General features: G+C 46.1%; 1 protein-coding gene across 1 annotated transcript in view; it reads left to right on the top strand.

Annotated features, from left to right (window-relative positions):
- Positions 1 to 1,104: 1,104 nt before the first annotated feature.
- The window catches only part of PPP1R12A (protein phosphatase 1 regulatory subunit 12A), a 121,554-nt gene continuing 102,619 nt past the window's right edge, over positions 1,105 to 20,039 (top strand). Inside the window, exon 1 of the mRNA XM_083182622.1 lies at positions 1,105 to 1,595. Coding sequence (XP_083038748.1) covers positions 1,359 to 1,595 — 237 coding nt within the window. The 5' untranslated portion in view covers positions 1,105 to 1,358. The remainder of the gene's footprint in view (positions 1,596 to 20,039) is intronic.

The raw sequence follows: 20,039 nt of genomic DNA, 5'->3' as shown, positions 1-20,039 counted from the left end.
CCTAAGTCCTTCCAGCCGAGTCACATCCACAGTGGACAGCTGCTATCCAGTTTACTTACTGGTAAAGGAGGATCAGTGACGTGCCACCTATTGAATTACACCTGCTTCAGGAGGCATCCCCATGCACAAACATATTGCTGGAGAACACTGACTGTGACCAGGACTGGTAACTATACCAAGGATTACAAATCTTAAACAAAGAATTATTATCATGCCATAAAGCCAGCCAAATTGCCTCATAACACCCAGCCAGCCATTTATGTTATTTGTTGTTTGTCATGTATGTGGATTATATGTATTATTGATTGATATGTTGAAGTGCACTTCATATTAACATGTATATTTTTTAATAAATACAAATTTATTATTATAACCATTGTGTATATTAATATTGAAAAATAGGGCAGACCTGCGCTTCTTAAAGTGACAGCGTCCCATATTCTGGGATTAAGTCACTCCCTGTCTAATATTCCAATAATCTCAGCAATCCGAAACAAGCGCATGAGGAAATTTTGGGCGAAAGGTGCTACAACACAGCACCTGGGGGGAAATGTAATAGGATGAGAGATTCAGAAAGTGAGAGATTTGGTAAGAAATCTCCAGATTCTTTAAGGCGGCAATCATTTACACTACAAAACCAGTTTGATTTTGCTGTGTAAATGATTGCTGCTTTAAAGAATCTGGAGATTTCTCACCAAATCTCTCACTTTCTGAATCTCTCATTCTATTACATTTCACCCCTGATATCCGTTCTCATTGAACCATTGAGTAGGAAGGCCACCACAGTGCTGCTGCAGGAGTCTATATATCTATCTATATTTATAGTGTGTGTGCCGAGAGACGTCACCCAGCGCTGCCCGTGCCTCCGGATCAGCTGGCGGCCTGCCCGGGGCACAGCTCAGCCTCTTACTACAAGTAACAACTCATCCTCCTCCAAACAAGGGCGAGAGGCTGCGTCACAGCCCGGCCACCCAATAGTAGCCTTCCGTCCTTCCGGCCAGCCAATGGAAGCCTTCCTCCCGTCCGGCCTCGGCTCCTCCCTAACCATAGGCGGCGGCGGTGAGCTGCTCCCACAGACAGCACCGCAGCCTACAGTATATGTCCCGCTGCCGTCTCCCCTGGTCTCGCGAGAACATGCAGATGAGCGTCGCGGGCGCGCTTTGAGTGTGCGCAGCCGGTCGGGGCCTGCGGACGACTGTGTGTCAGTGAGACGGGAGCTGGGTGTGCCGGGCCCCGAGTCGGACGGCGCGGAGTGGCTGCGGCAGGTAGCGGCCTCGGAGTCCTCCTGTGCAAGAGTTCGCATAGAGGGAGGGAGAGCAGCGGGCAGGGAAGGACCCGGGGCTGGGAGGGGGGAGGGAATGAAGATGGCGGACGCCAAACAGAAGCGGAACGAGCAGCTGAAGCGCTGGATCGGCTCGGAGACCGACCTGGAGCCGCATATTATCAAGCGGAAGAAGACCAAGGTGAAGTTCGACGATGGGGCCGTTTTCCTGGCCGCCTGCTCCAGCGGAGACAGCGAGGAGGTGCTCAAGCTGCTGGACCGGGGGGCTGACATCAACTACGCTAATGTGGATGGGCTGACTGCTCTGCACCAGGTACCGTCCCAGCCCTCTGTGTTCCCCGCCCCGGTGCTGTCATCCAGCCGCTCCAGTGACAGGCCTGACCGGTGATAGCTTCGTTGACTCTGCACTGGAAGGGTAATCTGGCACCAGCTGGGGATGCAGCGGACACCTGGCCTGTGGGTAGGCCCTATGCTGGGCCTGCCGTGGTGTGTTGACCGGTCTGTGCTCCCTGACACTGCAGAGGACTTGTGTCAGGGTGATTGGAGTTAATGCATCACACTCAGATGCTCCATAGCTGTGCAGGCTGCTTTCCCATGATACGCTCATTCAGCTTTAGGCGATGTGCTGACTGGGAACACTCAGAGCACTGACACATTATTGCAGCATAACTGAGTATTTTACTTTGCACAACAGTAGGGTTGTGCAGCACATAGATCTATAGTGCACTCATGTTAGTGATATGGACAGCTGTCTATTACAACAATGGATAAAATAATTGAATAGTCTCCATAGGGTGTCTCATTCTGGAACAAATACATTGCCTCCACCAACATCACAAGTTTTCCCTTGCACCCTGTAGGAATTCAATGTGAAAATGTGCAATGTTGGTTCTACTGTGTATGACTGATGTATCTGCAACCGGGCATCACGCCTGTGCCAGGGTTCAGATACATGCGTTCACTTTCTTGCATGACGTACAGTGATGGTACTGGTATGGATGCTCGCTATCATTTAACATTGTGTGAGGTAAGTTGCTCAATGTACAGAGCCATTGCAAATGGTTCACACCACCATAGCAGCACATTGCCTGTAGCTGGTTACTCCTGAAATAATCTCTTCTAGTTAATTTGCTGTTTAGGGTCAGCTGCTGTACTGCTTACTCAACAGGTACCATGATGATATGTGGGAGCCAGGGTACACATTGAGAGATGTAATGAAGGTTGGAACAACTTATTGGTCCTTTCTTCATTACACATGCTGTAGTCGCTTGCGTTGTCAGATTTGATGTGTAGCACATTAATCATGATGCTGTCGCTTGTGTACGTGGGCACACGCAGAAAAGGCGTACACATTTGGTGATTTGCCTGATATGTCATTCTGATTTGGCTGAAAAAGACGTTGTGTGGGCATTGCTACACCCTAATATGTACACGCTTAAGTTAAAGCCATTTGATTTAGTCAACAGGTCTATGTTCATCTATTTTCTGGCATTTGAGAGCAAATGGTAAACTGTCATTCCGTTACCATAATTTTGTTATAACTAGCCAACTACTCTTCTGATTGGAATTATAATCTTTGGCTAGCTTAGTTTGGTTTTATGGTATAGTTTGTCTTTCTAAATGTAAACATATCAGATCTAGGCAATTGGAGACTATTATGTGGTATCTTGCAACTTTGGGCAGTATTCAATGCTTTTTGACAGCTGTGACAGCGAGCAGTGCTAACTGCCCGCTGTCACAGCTCACACAGTCAGTATTCAACTGACACCCCCCCCCCCCCCCCCCCCCCCTGCACACGCCATTTCCAGCTTGCTGGCTTTTTACATCGATGTGGAAACGACGTGTGTTGCTGCCAAAACAGCAAGGTTTGCGGCTAAATGCAGTGGGCTCCTTGCATTAGCTGCAAACATTGCTGTTTGGGGGAATCAGCGAGGATTCCCCCAGAACGTTGAATACGGTGAGTGGCCGGCGCGAGGGTCACTTGTTTTCTGCGATCCTCGCCGTTTAACACCCTCGCCGGTTGCATTGATTATGGCCCATAGTGTTGTGCAAAAAGTTTAGGAAACACTGAAGTATCTGCGATTGAATTTTGTGTCAGTTGCTCCGATTCTCGTACTTTGCTTTGACAACTGACAAGGGAATGCTGTAGGTTTTCAGTACGATCATCTGCTTGAACTTTCTCATGTCATTTTATTTTCTCCATTATGATAAGGTGTCTCAATGTATTGTTTTTGCTTTGTGAATTCAGTTCAGATACAATTCATTTATTGCCATATGTATTGTAATTGAAATAGAAAAAAATCTTTAAGTGTATGCTGCCAAATTTATTATGTTGCCTAAACATGTTTATAAAACCCCTATTTGGTGTCTTATCAGTACATATTTGTGCATATAGAGGTCAGTTTGCATACGTGCCAAGGAAGGGAAGTGTTATCCACATACTATTCATTAAGATGAAGATCAGTTATTGTAAAAGAATTTATAATAAATAAATTCATATTTACAATTTTCAGCCCTTAATAATTTTCAGCAGGCTTTTCTTTAAAACATGAGTATGGGCAGTGGAGCTTGTAGTCACCCTTGCATAGTGAAAAGAAGAGGAGAAATGAAGGCAGTCAGGTTGCCTGCATAGAATGCCTTGAGTACTGTATGTTAGTAAGCAGTTGATTGGAATCTCTGTGTTGGCCAAATAAGGGCAGGTTAGCAATGTGAGATAATGCATGAGGTGGCCAGCACAAGCATGAGCTGGACTTGTGCTGCAGTACTGAGCTTTACGTACAATTATTTAGCTGATATCTAATGGTGTACGACGTGTGGTCAATAAAGAATCCTATACACTCCACCTTTTTTTTGTTTTGGTGGTTTTTCTTGTTCATTTAAATTCTGTGCCTCTTACATGTCTAAATCTACAGGTTAGTGGCATAGACGGCAAATTACTAGCTTCTGTACTCTGTAATTTGCTTTGATTTCGACACTAAATACAGACTCCTAATTGTAGTTTTACATTCATCATTGTTCTACCATTTAGAAAATCAAAAAATCTGTCAGTTTGAAAATTCTATTTGAATGTTAAAATTATATATAAACTGGGAAACCGGTTATGTTTGCATGGATTACTGTATATTGGTTTTTGTTTTGAACTGAATTTTCTAATTTCACTAGCTTTCATTGTGTGGTACATTTCTATATAATATATATTTTTCCTCTTGGATCTAAGTTGCAATTTGAAGCAACTTAATATATTTATATATTAATGTATAATAGTGCATTGAGTGGGATGATATCTTGGATTGTGAATAGTTCTGGCTTTTCGTTGTTGCGTTGCTTGACACCCGATTTCGGATGAAGAATAAATTGAAGGTATTTGGTGCTTGTTGCTTAGAACAGCATGGAGTCATTAGGTCGACTTTTCAGGTTGTCGACGTTCGGCTTGGACTGTGGCCACTTGAGTTAACGGTCAATTGCTCACTATCGTTTGATGGATTGCTGGTTAACCACTATGGTATGAAACATATTGACTTTCACTCACTGCTGGACTGCTCACTCATGCTTACCCCTGTCTGCTGAAAATGCATATAGAAAAGCACATGAGCTTCAGAACCGGACCATGGAGCAATGAAAGAAGGTGGCCTAGTGGAGGCAGTGTGATGCATTCACATTGCCTACCGTGTTACCATCCAACATTGCTGCTTCCCTGATGACAATGGTGTTGTTCCGCAGAGTAATGCACCCTGCCACAAGGCCATAAAATGCTCATGGATGTGTTGAGGACCATGTTATTGTTGATTGTGCCAGGTGCTAAGCTTCTTTCTCACTCAAAATGTGCATCTTGTTCACATAATAAAATAACTGGAAGACAAAATGACATTGCTAGCTTATGCTGTTCAATTTGATATACAACATTAGTACATCTGTATGTGACCTACTCGATTTGTGTGTGGTGGCTGTGAGCGCCTTTGGCTTTTCCAAATGCCAAGTCTCGTTGTGCCTCTTGAGAGGTATGGAAAACCATTTTCTTTGCCACTGAAGTCCCTTCCTGCCATCTCTGGTACAGTGAAGGCTTTCGGTTGTTTTGCTGGTGGTCCTGTGTAATAGGTGCAAGACAGCAATTCAATTATTTCAATCGTACGTCACTGCTGCTGACAAATTTCTTTTAGCAGCCTCCTGAGTTGGCAAGCAGAAACACATGGTGTATCCTGTTTGGATGTCCATACTTTTTTGCGTTATGGCCAGTAATTTAGTTTTGGGCACCACAAGCACAAAATTAATGATTGCCCAGAACTGGATTTCTTTGTAAGCTGGGTCACCTTGCTTAGCACCTCTCTGCAAACTACTCCACCACTTTTTCTTTTCTTTGCCTTGCCCTATCTGTCCTTTTCCATCCCACCATGTTTTACTTGTTCACAGCGGCAGGTTCTTAAGCCATAGTCCTTTTTTTTTTCCTCTGATCGAAAAACCAACCAAGGTTAAGTTCAAACACCCAAAAGTGTTTGTAATAGAATACTACATTTTGAACTGATTTACCACTATGGGCCAGATTCTCTAAGCTTCAAAATTGATAAAATGGGCATTGATAAACAACCAATCAGCTCCTACCTACCATGTCACAGATTGTGTTTGAAAAATGTCAGGCAGGAGCTGATTGGCTGCGTGTTTATCACTCCCTATTTTATCACTTTTTGAAGCTTAGAGAATCTGGCCCTATATCTTTATTTCCTACCCTTTTGACTTGGGAAAGTGTGTGTGTGTGTGTGTGTGTGTGTGTGTATATATGTATATGTGTGTGTGTGTGTGTGTGTGTGTGTGTATGTATGTGTGTGTGTTTTTTACCTGTTTTTTTTAATGTAGCGCCTACATATTCCACAGAGTTAAAGAGTATTTTATTTTTTGAGTCCCTTCTTTTCTCATGACTATTAGACTACACTGTATATGGGTCATACTGGCACAACATCACTAAGATGGTGTTGCTAGCGGGAACATAGTCAAACATTAAGGTGCTTCTAAAATGCACATCAGCAGCTGATATCCATCACCAACTTGTCAAGGTGTGCGGTTATGTCATGTTACAGAAACATGTTTGCATTTTGTACCTTAGCGAATGGTAGGACAGCCCTTCAAGGTGACCTGAGATCCTGCTGACTAAGCATGTCCACCACAGATGGCAATTGTTACAATGAATGACTGATTCAGGAGGACAGATGCATTTGAGTTATTGTGAAAAATAGATGCAGAAATCTGATTACACGACACACCTCAAAATTCAAACATGTTTTGTATTAAAACATGATGGTTTATGTACAAATATGTTTTTCCCCGTTTTTTCTGGGCTTGTCAGGCCCAGGGTTTGCATGAACGTGTTGGCTTAGTCTTACGTGGACCGCGCAAGGGCTGCTAGTGTTGTGACCGATGGTTGTAAAGGTGACTGCATCCTGGGTTAAGGAGATGCATGCAGGAGCAGTCTCTCAAAGATGCCTCCTGCTGCATTTTAATTCCATTTGAATGTTAATGCACAGCTGCTTCCCTTTGGACGTGTAATACCTTACAAATCCGAATCTGGCAGCAAATCTGTTATTCAACCAGTGTTGTCTGGGAAGTATAGTGGAGTGATGTGTTTCTGGAGAACTCCAGTAAATTAAATAGCGCGAGTCTCCCCTTATTGCTGAAGGAGTTTACTTGTTCTGTAACAATGTTTAGGTAGGTGCTAAGTGTAAAAACTTTCAAATGAATGCCAGGACCCAAGGTTTCTCTGTAGAAAACCCACAGAGCATCATGCCTTTAAGGACTTGCCTTCCATGGGGCCTATTGGTGCTATTTAAAATCTCTGACTTTCTCATTCATCCGGCAGGGGCACTGGCGATCAACAGTGGGGTAATTAGAGCTGGCTTGCTGGGAGCTGGCACACTATAACTTTAAGAAGCTGGCTCCTCCCCTCTAATACCCCACAATCCCCAGTTAGAAAAATTGTGCCGAGGGAACTGGACACGCAGGGGCCTTGCTCCTGCTCTATTTTTCCTTAGGCTTTCTAACTGCTTATTTCTGCTAATCTTTGTTTAAAGAAACTTGGAGCTGGGCGTCGCTGGTTCTTATCGGCCTGTCTGTCAGGGCCTCCTTCAAAGGCACCTGCCCAGACCTACGGTGTGCCTGCGGTCCCCCGCCAAAGGGACCGTCATACACCCCAGCCTGCCTGTGTCACCTGTGATCCGGTTAGTACTTTATCCCTCCAAGCACGGCGTTCTGAGCGGGTGTTGCGAGCGCGCTCCTGTACACTTGCGCGGCACAGCCCCCACCTCCCGCCGGGTGCTCAGCTGTTTAGACACCTGGCGCTGGTCAGCAGCGGGCAGCTAGTGTTCAGGGCTCTGTGTGTGTGCGCGCCAGCGGCAGCTCAGGCGCGGTAGCACTCACGTGGCTGGCGCCACTGTAAAGTTAAATGCCACTGGGGTGGAGAGGTTGGCAAGTTGTTTGTAAATGTATATACTTGTAATATACGCATATCGTATGGATATGAGAGTTATGCTGTCACTGCCTTCCTTTTAGGAGTGGACAGCAGTATATGTGGAGACTGCATTGTTAACCCCTTCAAGTCTTCCAGCAAGTAGCAGGGGACTTTGTTTCACTTATATACAGTTTTTAAGGGGAAGGGGGATTTATTTGAGGGGTTTAGGCTTAGTCTTCCCTCTGGTGCCCTGCAGTCTCCAGTGTGTGAGTGGGTTTGGGTGGCTACCCCTGGCTGTTTGTTGTACTTTTATTATACGGTGTGCCTTGCAATGACTGGCAAGGCAACTTCCACCAAAGCCTCTCAAAAGGCTTTTGTTTGTACGTCGTGTGGTGCTAAATTTTCACAGACGTCGCCTGAGGGTAAGGCCACTTCTTGTGATGCCTGCCTCGCGGCGTCCCAGGTGCCGTCCAACCCTTTGGCGGTTACCCCGCCGTGGGCAGATTTATTGGTAGGAGCCATGTCTAAGCTGTCCTCTGAACTGGCTGAAACCCGCTCAGCCAGCATGGGTCTCTACCCTATCTAGGTCCATGGACACCTTGGTCAATACCATGGCGGCCCCAGTGGCCCAGTCAGTGCGTCATAAGCGCACCTTGGCCCAGTTGCATGATTCAGATGATGATGACCCTGCAGATCCGGATGAGGATCTGGATCAGGGTATGGACTTGGATGATGATGTTCCCCCATTGGAGGCGGAGCATCAGGCATCCCCGGTAGTGGTGGAAGCCCTCATTGTAGCTGTTAAACAGGTCTTAATTTTCCAGATGAACCGGAGACGGTTTCTCAGGATCTTGACCTGTTTGCCGTACCGACTAAGCCGCCCGTGGTGTTCCCATTTCCTAAGCAGGAACAATTGACGGCGGCTTGGCAGAGTCCTGATAAGAGATTTCAGGTCCCTAAACGGTTCCTTTCGGTCTACCCGTTTCAACCATCTGCATTAACAAAATGGGTAACTCCGCCTCCGGTGGATGCTTCGGTTTCAAGACTGTCAAAGAAGAGTACGCTTCCAGGTCCGGGGGCTTCCACGTTAAAGGATCCTTCCGACAGGAAGCTTGAGAACACCCTCAAGGCTGTTTATGTGGCTGCGGGGACCCAATTGCGTCCGGCAGTGGTTTCAGCTTGGTGAACAAGGCCATCTCCAAATGGTCTGCTCAGCTTATTCAGGGTTTGGATGGCGGTACTCCTAGTCAGGATCTTCGCTTATTAGCGGAGCACATTCATGAATCGGCTGAATTTTTAGCTGATACCTCTAAGGATATCACTATGATTGCTACACGCATTTCGGCCAACTCCATTGCTGCACGTCGGTCGCTGTGGCTACGCTCCTGGCAAGCAGATGTGGAATCCAAAAAGGCTGTGGAGGCCCTTCCATTTACCGGGGACATGTTATTTGGTCCAGAGCTGGACAAATGGATTGCCCAGGCCACTGGTGGTAAGTCGGCTTTCTTGCCGTCAGTGCCCCCTCCAGCCAGACGTCAATACACGGGTCCTTCATTCCAGTCCTTTCGTGGCCGTGGTAGAGGCTCGGCCTTCTCCTTTCGAGGGGGCAGAGGCAGAGCAAGAGGTCAGGCTGCCGCAAGACCCCAGCAGCCTAAGCCTCAGGATAAACCAGCAGCATGACTATCCACCAGCGATGCTGGGAAGTTCTCAGGTCGGGGCACGTTTACTGGATTTCCGAGAGCAGTGGCTGTCCACGACTTCGGATCCCTGGGCGCGACTTCTCATTTCGGACGGTTACAAGATCCAGTTTTCGGGCTGACCTCCTTCAAGGTTCTTCAGGCCCGGGCTTCCCCAAGCTCCAGAAAAGAGGATGCATCTTCAGCAGGCGATCCAGAAGCTCTTGCGGTCTCAGGTGATCACTCCAGTACCGTACGAGGAAAGGGGACGAGGGTTCTATTCCAATCTTTTTGTAGTGCCCAAGCCAGACGGATCGGTCAGGCCTATCCTCAATCTTAAGTCCCTCAACTTGTTCGTACAGTATCAGCGGTTCAAGATGGAGTCCATTCACTCTGTGATAGCCTCCCTGGAGCCGCAAGAGTTTTTAGTATCCCTCGACATAAAGGATGCTTACCTTCATGTTCCCATTTGGATTCCTCATCAGTCTTTTCTCAGATTTGCAGTGGGTCACGAACACTTCCAGTTGCGGGCCCCCCCGTTTGGCTTATCATCAGCCCCTCAAGTGTTCACAAAACTGTTGTCGGTACTCATAGTTCACTTGAGGCTCCAGGGTCTCAATATAGTACCTTACTTAGACGACCTGCTGATAAAAGCCCCATCACCTGCAATCCTGCAGGAACATTTGCGCTTGACGATTCAGTGCTTGATCCAGCATGGCTAGATAATCAATTATCAGAAGTCCGCACTCTCGCCAACTCAGTACCTTCAGTTCTTGGGTCTGATTCTAGACACAAAGAATCGGAGAGTGATCCTTCCAGAGGACAAGGTGGAAGCTATCCAGCAACTGGTGCGTCAGGTGCTTCAACACAGACGTGTTCAGATCCTTCTTTGTATTTGTCTCTTAGGCAAGATGGTTGCGGACTTTTCAGCCCTCCAGTTCGGCGGGTTCCATTCGCGGACTCTGCAGCTGGATCTGTTAAGTCAGTGGTCGGGCTCGCACCTCTACATTCACCGAAGGGTACAGCTGTCCAGACTCACAAGGTTGTCACTCATGTAGTGGCTACGCAAACCGACTTTGACTCGGGGACGTCGCTTCGCGGTCTGGGATTGGATCGTCCGCACCACCGACGCCAGTCTCACAGGTTGGGGGGCGGTCGTCTTATCGCATCGGCTGCAAGGGCTGTGGACTCAGGCGGAGTATCGCCTGTCAATCAACGTTTTGGAGCTAAGGGCAATTTTCAATGCCCTTCTGGCTGTTCAGGACACTGAGAGGTAGGTCACCCAGTGAAGGTACAGTCGGACAACGCGACGGCGGGGAACAAAGAGCCGAAATGCCATGAAGGAGGTTTCCAGGATTCTTCGTTGGGCAGAAAGACAGAGCGTGATTCTAACAGCCGTCTACCTGCCAGGAGTCGACAATTGGGAAGCCGACTTTCTCAGCAGAACGGAGTTGCATCCCGGTCGCTTCATCCCGAGGTCTTCCAACAGATTGTCAGGCGGTGGGGCCTTCCCCAGGTAGACCTCATGGCTTCTCGCCACAACCATCAGCTCCCACTCTACGTCTCTCGGACAAGAGACGCAGGGGCTTGGGCGGTAGACGCGTTGGAAATCCCTTGGACATTCCGTTTGGTTTACCTGTTCCCTCCAATTCCACTTCTCGGAAGGGTTCTCAATAAATTAAGTCGAGAATAGACTCAGGCAATATTGATAGCCCCATTTTGGCCCAGACGGACGTGGTTCTCAGACATCCAGAGCCTTCTGGAGGACGATCCCTGGACTCTTCCGGACAGGCCGGATCTATTGCAGCAGGGTCCCTCCTTACACCCCGCTCTCCGGCCCCTTCGTTTGACGGCGTGGCTATTGAGACCGATATCCTGAGGAAGAAGGGGATCCCTTCCTCAGTAATTCCGACCATGCTCAAGGCTCGCAAGCCGGTTTCGGCCGCCCACTATCACCGCATTTGGCGGTCATACTGCCGCTGGTGTTCAGGTAGAGGTTATCCCTTCAGGTCATTTCGTTTGCCTCGCCTGCTCAGGTTTTTACAGTCGGGCTTAGACGGAGGTCTTCGTTTTGAGTTCACTAAGGGTCCAGGTTTCGGCCCTATCCGTTATTTTTCAAAGAAAATGAACCCTTCTGCCTGAGATTCAGACATTTTTTCAAGCGGTGGCCAGGGTGCAGCCTCCCTTTATACCTCCTACTCCTCCGTGGGACTTGAACCTTGTACTACGTTTTCTCCAGTCTGAGACATTTGAGCCTCTGGAGTCGGCGGAATTGAAATTCCTAACATGGAAGACAGTCATTCTTTTGACCCTAGCCTCTGCTAGGCCTGTCTCTGAAATTGGGGCCCTCTCGTGTAAAGCTCCTTTTCTCGTCTTTCAAGTTTTCCCTTTATCCAAAATGCTGGGGGCCAGAAGTATTTTGGATGACTGATTCCATATTTGGGAATATTTTTATATTTCAATGAGGTATCTTGCATTTGTTGCATAACACAGTGGTTCCCAAACTGTGTGCCGTGGCTCCCTGGGGTGCCTCGGGACACTTTCAGTGTTGCTGCGGGTTGGTGGTCCAGGACCAATTCAAATTATTTATGATCAATTATTTATGGACAAAACCAGTGCTGGTGGCTGCCAATCATAAAATATATGTACAATCAGAAGCAAATCCTGCCCTTTAAACCATAACTGAACCTAAGAAGCACATATAAACACAATCTACTTAATTTTATATATATTTTTTGGCGCCTAGGGGTGCCGTGATTCGAAAAAGATTGGGAACCCCTGGCATAACACATCACACACATGAAATACAGACAAATACATTATTTGTCCATGAAACAAGGTTTCAAAACATAAAACAAAGTCGTACTTGTTTCCTAGCACGGCCCCAATCGCATACAGTAGTTAGTGGTGTGCGATGTGATATTTGCGTTAAATTAACAGGAGTGCTTGTACACTGAAATATCGCATAGCATTGCATGGCAGCAAATGGCATTCTATGCGTTTTTTTTTTTTTTTTGAATTGTACAAGCACCCTGATGGGTGCTTACATTGTTAAATGCACCCCCGATATCAATGCCAACCCGAAGCTTGGCGAGCGGCGGTGGTACGTGTCCTCCGACCTTTTCATACCCCCACTATCCACGTCGGCGTGGAGTTGATTTTAGATGCGGTGGCTCGCTGCGCTCGCCACACTATCTAAAATCGACTCCACTCTGACGTGGATAGTGGGGGTATGAAAAGGTCGGAGGGCGCGTACTGCCGCCGCTCGCCACGCTTCGGGTTGATGTTGATAGTGGGGGTGGCATTGACAATGGGGGTGCATTTAACATTGTAAGCACCCATCAGGGTGCTTGTACAATTAAAAATCGCATCGCATGCCGCTATATTGCATGCATTGCGATTGTATAAGATGCACTACAATCAAATCTGTGCTAGGAAACGAGTACCGACAAAGTTTGTATACTATCTCAGGTACTGAATTTGAATACTGAGCAATTATTTTCTTTCAAGTATTTATTGACAGCAGTATATCATGTCCTCCATAGTTACAGATGTTGCCATAGTGCTTTTATAAAAATAAAGAATAAATTAATTATGAAAAGCACACGAGGAGGGCCCTGCTCGTGAGAGCTTACATTCTAAAGGAGAGGGTTAGACAGACAGGGGTGACACCGAAGGGGTAGCAGTGAGCATAAACAGAAGGTTAGGTTGAGAGATGGTTGGGTTTTATGTTGGAGGGTGGGAAGATAATCAACTGAGTCTTTAATATTTTAAGTCTAAAAATGCCCTGGTCATCCAAGAATAGATAGCAGTTGAAAATATGAGCGAGGATAGAGGGAGAGAGATCAGGAAAGTAGAGGTAGATTTCAGTATCCTCAATATAGAAGTGATATAGGAAGTTGAGTGAGCGAATGAGCTCACCCTGAGATGACCTGTAGAGATAGAGAAGAAGAGGACCAAGAACAGATCCTTGAGAGTCATCTACTGTCAGTGGGAGAGGTGGAGTCATTAAGGGTACAGATGGGCATTTTCAAAACTGACAATGCAAATACAAGCATTAACGGTGATAGTCAAAGTTTTTGACAGATGTCAAAATGGTGATATTATGGCTGAATATCCAATTTCACTAAGGTATAATGCTGTAGTTATGTCTAAATTATGCTGCACTTTAAGAATGATGCACTTCAAAGATAAAATGCATTAGACTCTACCCAACCAATCCCCAACCCCCCTACTACAATAAATAGTAATAAAAGTGACTTACATAAACACCCATGGCATTCCAAGATACCACGTATCATTAACCCCTTCCCGACATTTGACGTACATTTACGTCATGGCCGGGAGGTACTTCCCGACACATGGCATAAATGTACGTCATGAGTTTAAACTGTCACTGCGTCTCGAGACGCAGTGACAGAGGGACGATGTCTGCTGTCCCTGACAGCAGACATGTCCCTGCATGCCCAGGGGGGGCTGCGATGCCGCCCCCCCGTCGGCGATCGCTGTGATTGGCTGTTCAGTGTGAACAGCCATTCACAGCGTTTTCCTGTGTTACCAGCGAATCGGACGCTCGGTAACACAGGTGTCAATCACCGCCGGGCGTCAGGGGGCATGAGGGGGTCATCGGTGACGATGACACCTCACCCCACCCTCACCCCACCTGCCCCCAAGGCTGTGATTGGTCCGTGGGACCAATCACAGCCAAGGCGCGACATTTAAACTGACGGTGACTGCGCTGCAGACGCCATTCCGGTCTGGAATAGCGTGCAGAACGGTCACCGTGCCTGCCTGCCGTGAATACCGACCTGATCCTTGCTAATACTTACCTGATCCTTGCAAATACCTTACCTGATCACCTTATCACTGCTTGTAGCGTGCTGGACGCTTCCTGGATCTGACTTCCTGAGACTTCCTGCTGCTGCTGCAGTGTGATAGAGAGATAGAGAGATAGAGAGAGAGATAGAGAGAGATAGAGAGATAGTGACAGAGAGAGCTATATTTTGTGTCTGCTACCCCCCCTTTTTGGGGGTGCAGGGGTTTTCTATATATAAATAACTGTCAGTGCTGCTGCTGCAGTGTCATACAGTGATAGATAGTGATAGATAGTGATAGATAGTGAGAGGTAGAGAGATAGAGAGATTTGTGTCTGCTACCCCCCCTTTTTGGGGGTGCAGGGGTTTTATTTTATATATATAACTGTCAGTGCTGCTGCTGCAGTGTCATAGAGTGATAGATAGTGATAGATAGTGAGATAGAGAGATAGTGACAGAGAGTGATAGAGAGTGTATATTTTGTGTCTGCTACCCCCCCTTTTTGGGGGTGCAGTTTTTTTTTATACATATAACTGTCAGTGCTGCTGCTGCAGTGTCCTAGAGTGATAGATAGTGAGAGATAGTGAGAGATAGAGAGATAGAGAGAGATAGTGACAGAGAGTGATAGAGAGTGTATATTTTGTGTCTGCTACCCCCCCTTTTGTGCTGATCAGTATATCTGTGCTGATCAGCAACTTTTTGGGGGCGCAGAGGTTTTTTTTTTATATATATACCTGTCAGTTGCTGCCAGTTGCACTGTCAGTTGCACCAAAGGTTGTGCACCTGCTGTCCCTCACTGGTAATCAGTGTCGCATCACTGATCACCTTTTTTTTTTTTTGTGAGTGCTGTGGGGTCTTTTTTTAATTTTTTTTTTCCACACACTGATTTTGTGGGTGTCCTGTGGCCACTGTGCGCCGATCAGTGACGTACATCACTGATCAGCTTTTTCGGCACAGGGTTGATCTATTTTTTTTTTTTTTTTATCAGATTCCTGTTGCCTTTGAGCGCTGTTCAGTGACAGACGTTACTGACCAACATCTGTGCTCAATTTTTGGCGCAGGACCTTTTTTTTTTTTTTTTTAACCCCTTCAATTTTTTATTTTTAACCCCTTCATTTTTTTTTTTTTTTATTGGTATAAAGTATTTTTTTTTTCTGCACTACATACACACTACACACTACATACCCCCCGGGTTGAAATAAAGTTTGTACCCCCCCCTACACTATACACGTGTTGAAACATTTCACTACCAGTAACACAAAAATAAAAATGGCATCCCAAATGTCCTCCCAAATGTCCTCCCAAATGTCCTCCCAGTCATCCAGGAGAATGTATTCAGTGGAGGAGGCATATGCCATGCTTGCCTCTGACTCTGACACAGGCAGTGATGCAAGCGGGGAATTTGAAGGATTCGTCTTAAGCTCCTCTTCCTCCTCTGGTGATGAGGGACCCCCTCAAAGACGCCCCCGTAGATCAGCTGAGATTCCCCCCCCAATAATTGATCTAGTATGGACCCCACCACCAGACAATTTTGAGCCCCAGGTTCCTGAGTTTTTGGCCATGCCAGGAATCCAATTTGATTCCACAGGTCTCAGAGAAATTGACTTTTTCAAATTATTTTTCTCTGATGATTTTATAAATTTAATGGTGGACCAAACTAATTTATATGCCCAGCAGTTTATTGCTCAAAACCCCACGTCATCATTTGCTAGGTGGACCCCTGTAGATGCAGTAGAGATGATGACGTTTTGGGGTCTGGTGTTTCATATGGGCATAGTAAAAAAGCCAGAAATTAGGCAATATTGGAGTACAGATGTTCTGTACAGTACTCCATTTTACCGTATGGCCATGCCCCGGACTCGATTTGAGACAATTCTTAAATTTATACATTACACCGATAATGCACAGTGCCCACCCAGAGATGATCCCACCTTTGACCGGCTATTCAAAGTCAGGCCGGTCATTGATCATTTCAGTGCCAAATTTGAAGAGGTGTACATCCCTGAAAAATTTATTTGTATCGACGAGTCCCTTATACATTTTAAAGGAAGGGTTAAATTCCGCCAGTACCTTCCCAGTAAGAGGGCAAGGTATGGCATAAAAATGTATAAACTGTGTGAAAGCACCTCAGGGTACACCCACAGGTTTAGGGTTTATGAAGGGAAGGATTCAAGAATTCAACCGCCAGAATGCCCCCCCTCCCTCGTAGGTGTTAGTGGGAAAATTGTCTGGGATTTAGTGCACCCCTTCCTGGATAAAGGTTATCACCTCTATGTGGATAACTTTTACACTAGCATCCCCCTGTTTAAGGCCCTTGGTTCAAGAGGTACAGCAGCTTGCGGTACTGTGCGCAAGAACCAAAGAGGCCTCCCAAAAACGCACATTGCCCAAGTAATGAGAAGGGGTGAAAGCAGGGGAATATGCACCGAAAATATGTTGTTGGTCAAATATAAGGACAAGAGGGATGTCCTTATACTGACAACAATTCACGGAGACAGTACCACCTCCGTCCCTGTACGAGGTACCAGTACCCACACCTCAAAACCTAATTGTATCCTGGATTACAATAGGTACATGGGCGGAGTGGATCTTTCAGATCAGGTACTGAAGCCGTACAGTGCCCTGCGGAAAACAAAAATCTGGTACAAGAAGGTGGCCGTGTATATCATCCAGATGGCACTGTATAACGCTTACGTGCTATTCCGTTCTACCGGCCAGAGGGGGACATTTATGCACTTTCAAGAGGAAGTCATAAAGGGCCTAATATTTGGGAACCAGCAGGCAGAGGGCCCCAGTACTTCTAGTACTGGCCCCCGTATTGTACCAGGGCAGCATTTTCCTGATGAAATCCCCTCCACTGGAAAAAAGGGCAGGACACAAAAAAGGTGCAAAGTTTGCTATAAAAAGGGAATAAGAAAGCAAACTATTTTCCAGTGTGACACTTGCCCCGACAAACCCGGCCTATGTATAAAGGAGTGTTTTAAAATATACCACACATCTATGGAATATTAGGTTCATAATTTCACCGTGCTTCGGGGGTCTTGCTAATGCCACATAGCACCCACCATTCATTCCACCAGAATCTGAGCCGCAAAATCCAAAAATCACTCCTTCCCTTCTGAGTCCTGCCATGCACCCAACTGGTATTTTTTGGTCACATGTGAGGCATTGCCGTACTCGGGAGAAATTGGGGCACAGATTTTGGGGTGCTTTGTCTCCTTCATACCTTGTGAAAATGAAAAATTTTGAGCCAGAACTGCATTTTTGTGTAAAAAAATGTAATTTTTCATTTTCACTGCCCACTTGTATCAAAATTGGTGAAACCCCTGGGGGTTTGAAATGTACACTATACCCCTAGATGAATTCCCTGAGGGGTGTAGTTTGCAAAATGGGGTCACTTGTGGGGGGGTTCCACTGTATTGGTGCTTTGGGGGTCTTGCTAATGCGACATAGCACCCACCATCATTCCACCAGAATTTGTGCTGCAAAATCCAAATATCACTCCTTCCCTTCTGAGTCCTGCCACTTTTTGGTCACACATGAGGCATTGCCGTACTCGGGAGAAATTGGGGCACAGATTTTGGGGTGCTTTGTCTCCTTCATTCCTTCTGAAAATGAAAAATTTTGAGCCAGAACTGCATTTTTGTGTAAAAAAATGTAATTTTTCATTTTCACTGCCCACTTGTATCAAAATTGGTGAAACCCCTGGGGGTTTGAAATGTACACTATACCCCTAGATGAATTCCCTGAGGGGTGTAGTTTGCAAAATGGGGTGACTTGTGGGGGGGTTCCACTGTATTGGTGCAACATAGCACCCACCATTCATTCCACCAGAATCTGTGCTGCAAAATCCAAAAATCACTCCTTCCCTTCTGAGTCCTGCCATGCACCCAACTGGTATTTTTTGGTCACATGTGAGGCATTGCCGTACTCGGGAGAAATTGGGGCACAGATTTTGGGGTGCTTTTTCTCCTTCATACCTTCTGAAAATGAAAAATTTTGAGCCAGAACTGCATTTTTGTGTAAAAAATGTAATTTTTCATTTTCACTGCCCACTTGTATCAAAATTGGTGAAACCCCTGGGGGTTTTAAATGTACACTATACCCCTAGATGAATTCCCTGAGGGGTGTAGTTTGCAAAATGGGGTCACTTGTGGGGGGGTTCCACTGTATTGGTGCTTGGGGGGTCTTGCTAATGCGACATAGCACCCACCAAAATTCCACCAGAATCTGAGCTGCAAAATCCAAAAATCACTCCTTCCCTTTTGAGTCCTGCCATGCACCCAACTGGTATTTTTTGGTCACATGTGAGGCATTGCCGTACTCGGGAGAAATTGGGGCACAGATTTTGGGGTGCTTTTTCTCCTTCATACCTTCTGAAAATGAAAAATTTTGAGCCAGAACTGCATTTTTGTGTAAAAAAATGTAATTTTTCATTTTCACTGCCCACTTGTATCAAAATTGGTGAAACCCCTGGGGGTTTGAAATGTACACTATACCCCTAGATGAATTCCCTGAGGGGTGTAGTTTTCAAAATGGGGTGACTTGTGGGGGGGTTCCACTGTATTGGTGCTTGGGGGGTCTTGCTAATGCGACATAGCACCCACCAAAATTCCACCAGAATCTGAGCCGCAAAATCCAAAAATCACTCCTTCCGTTCTGAGTCCTGCCATGCACCCAACTGGTATTTTTTGGTCACATGTGAGGCATTGCCGTACTCGGGAGAAATTGGGGCACATATTTTGGGGTGCTTTTTCTCCTTCATACCTTCTGAAAATGAAAAATTTTGAGCCAGAACTGCATTTTTGTGTAAAAAAATGTAATTTTTCATTTTCACTGCCCACTTGTATCAAAATTGGTGAAACCCCTGGGGGTTTGAAATGTACACTATACCCCTAGATGAATTCCCTGAGGGGTGTACTTTGCAAAATGGGGTGACTTGTGGGGGGGTTCCACTGTATTGGTGCAACATAGCACCCACCAATCATTCCACCAGAATCTGTGCTGCAAAATCCAAAAATCACTCCTTCCGTTCTGAGTCCTGCCATGCACCCAACTGGTATTTTTTGGTCACATGTGAGGCATTGCCGTACTCGGGAGAAATTGGGGCACAGATTTTGGGGTGCTTTTTCTCCTTCATACCTTCTGAAAATGAAAAATTTTGAGCCAGAACTGCATTTTTGTGTAAAAAAATGTAATTTTTCATTTTCACTGCCCACTTGTATCAAAATTGGTGAAACCCCTGGGGGTTTGAAATGTACACTATACCCCTAGATGAATTCCCTGAGGGGTGTACTTTGCAAAATGGGGTCACTTGTGGGGGGGTTCCACTGTATTGGTGCTTTGGGGGTCTTGCTAATGCGACATAGCACCCACCAAAATTCCACCAGAATCTGAGCTGCAAAATCCAAAAATCACTCCTTCCCTTCTGAGTCCTGCCATGCACCCAACTGGTATTTTTTGGTCACATGTGAGGCATTGCCGTACTCGGGAGAAATTGGGGCACAGATTTTGGGGTGCTTTGTCTCCTTCATACCTTCTGAAAATGACAAATTTGGAGCCAGAACTGTATTTTTGTGTAAAAAAAATAATTTTTCATTTTCACTGCCCAGTTGTACCACAATTGGTGAAACCCCTGGGGGTTTGAAATGTACACTATACCCCTAGATGAATTCCCTGAGGGGTGTAGTTTGCAAAATGGGGTCACTTGTGGGGGGGTTCCTAACTTTTAGCATCTTATGGTGCCTAGAAACCTACATGGTGCCTAAAAAATAATCTCATAAAAAGGAGGCTCCAAAATCAAGTAGGTGCTCCTTCTATTATGAAGCCTGTGG

This window comes from Crinia signifera, chromosome 4 (genome assembly GCF_055691185.1).
Source record: "Crinia signifera chromosome 4, ASM5569118v1, whole genome shotgun sequence".
NCBI classification, from domain to species: domain Eukaryota; kingdom Metazoa; phylum Chordata; class Amphibia; order Anura; family Myobatrachidae; genus Crinia; species Crinia signifera.
Note: the sequence above shows the minus strand (reverse complement) of the source record. Positions and strands in the feature narration are given on the sequence as shown.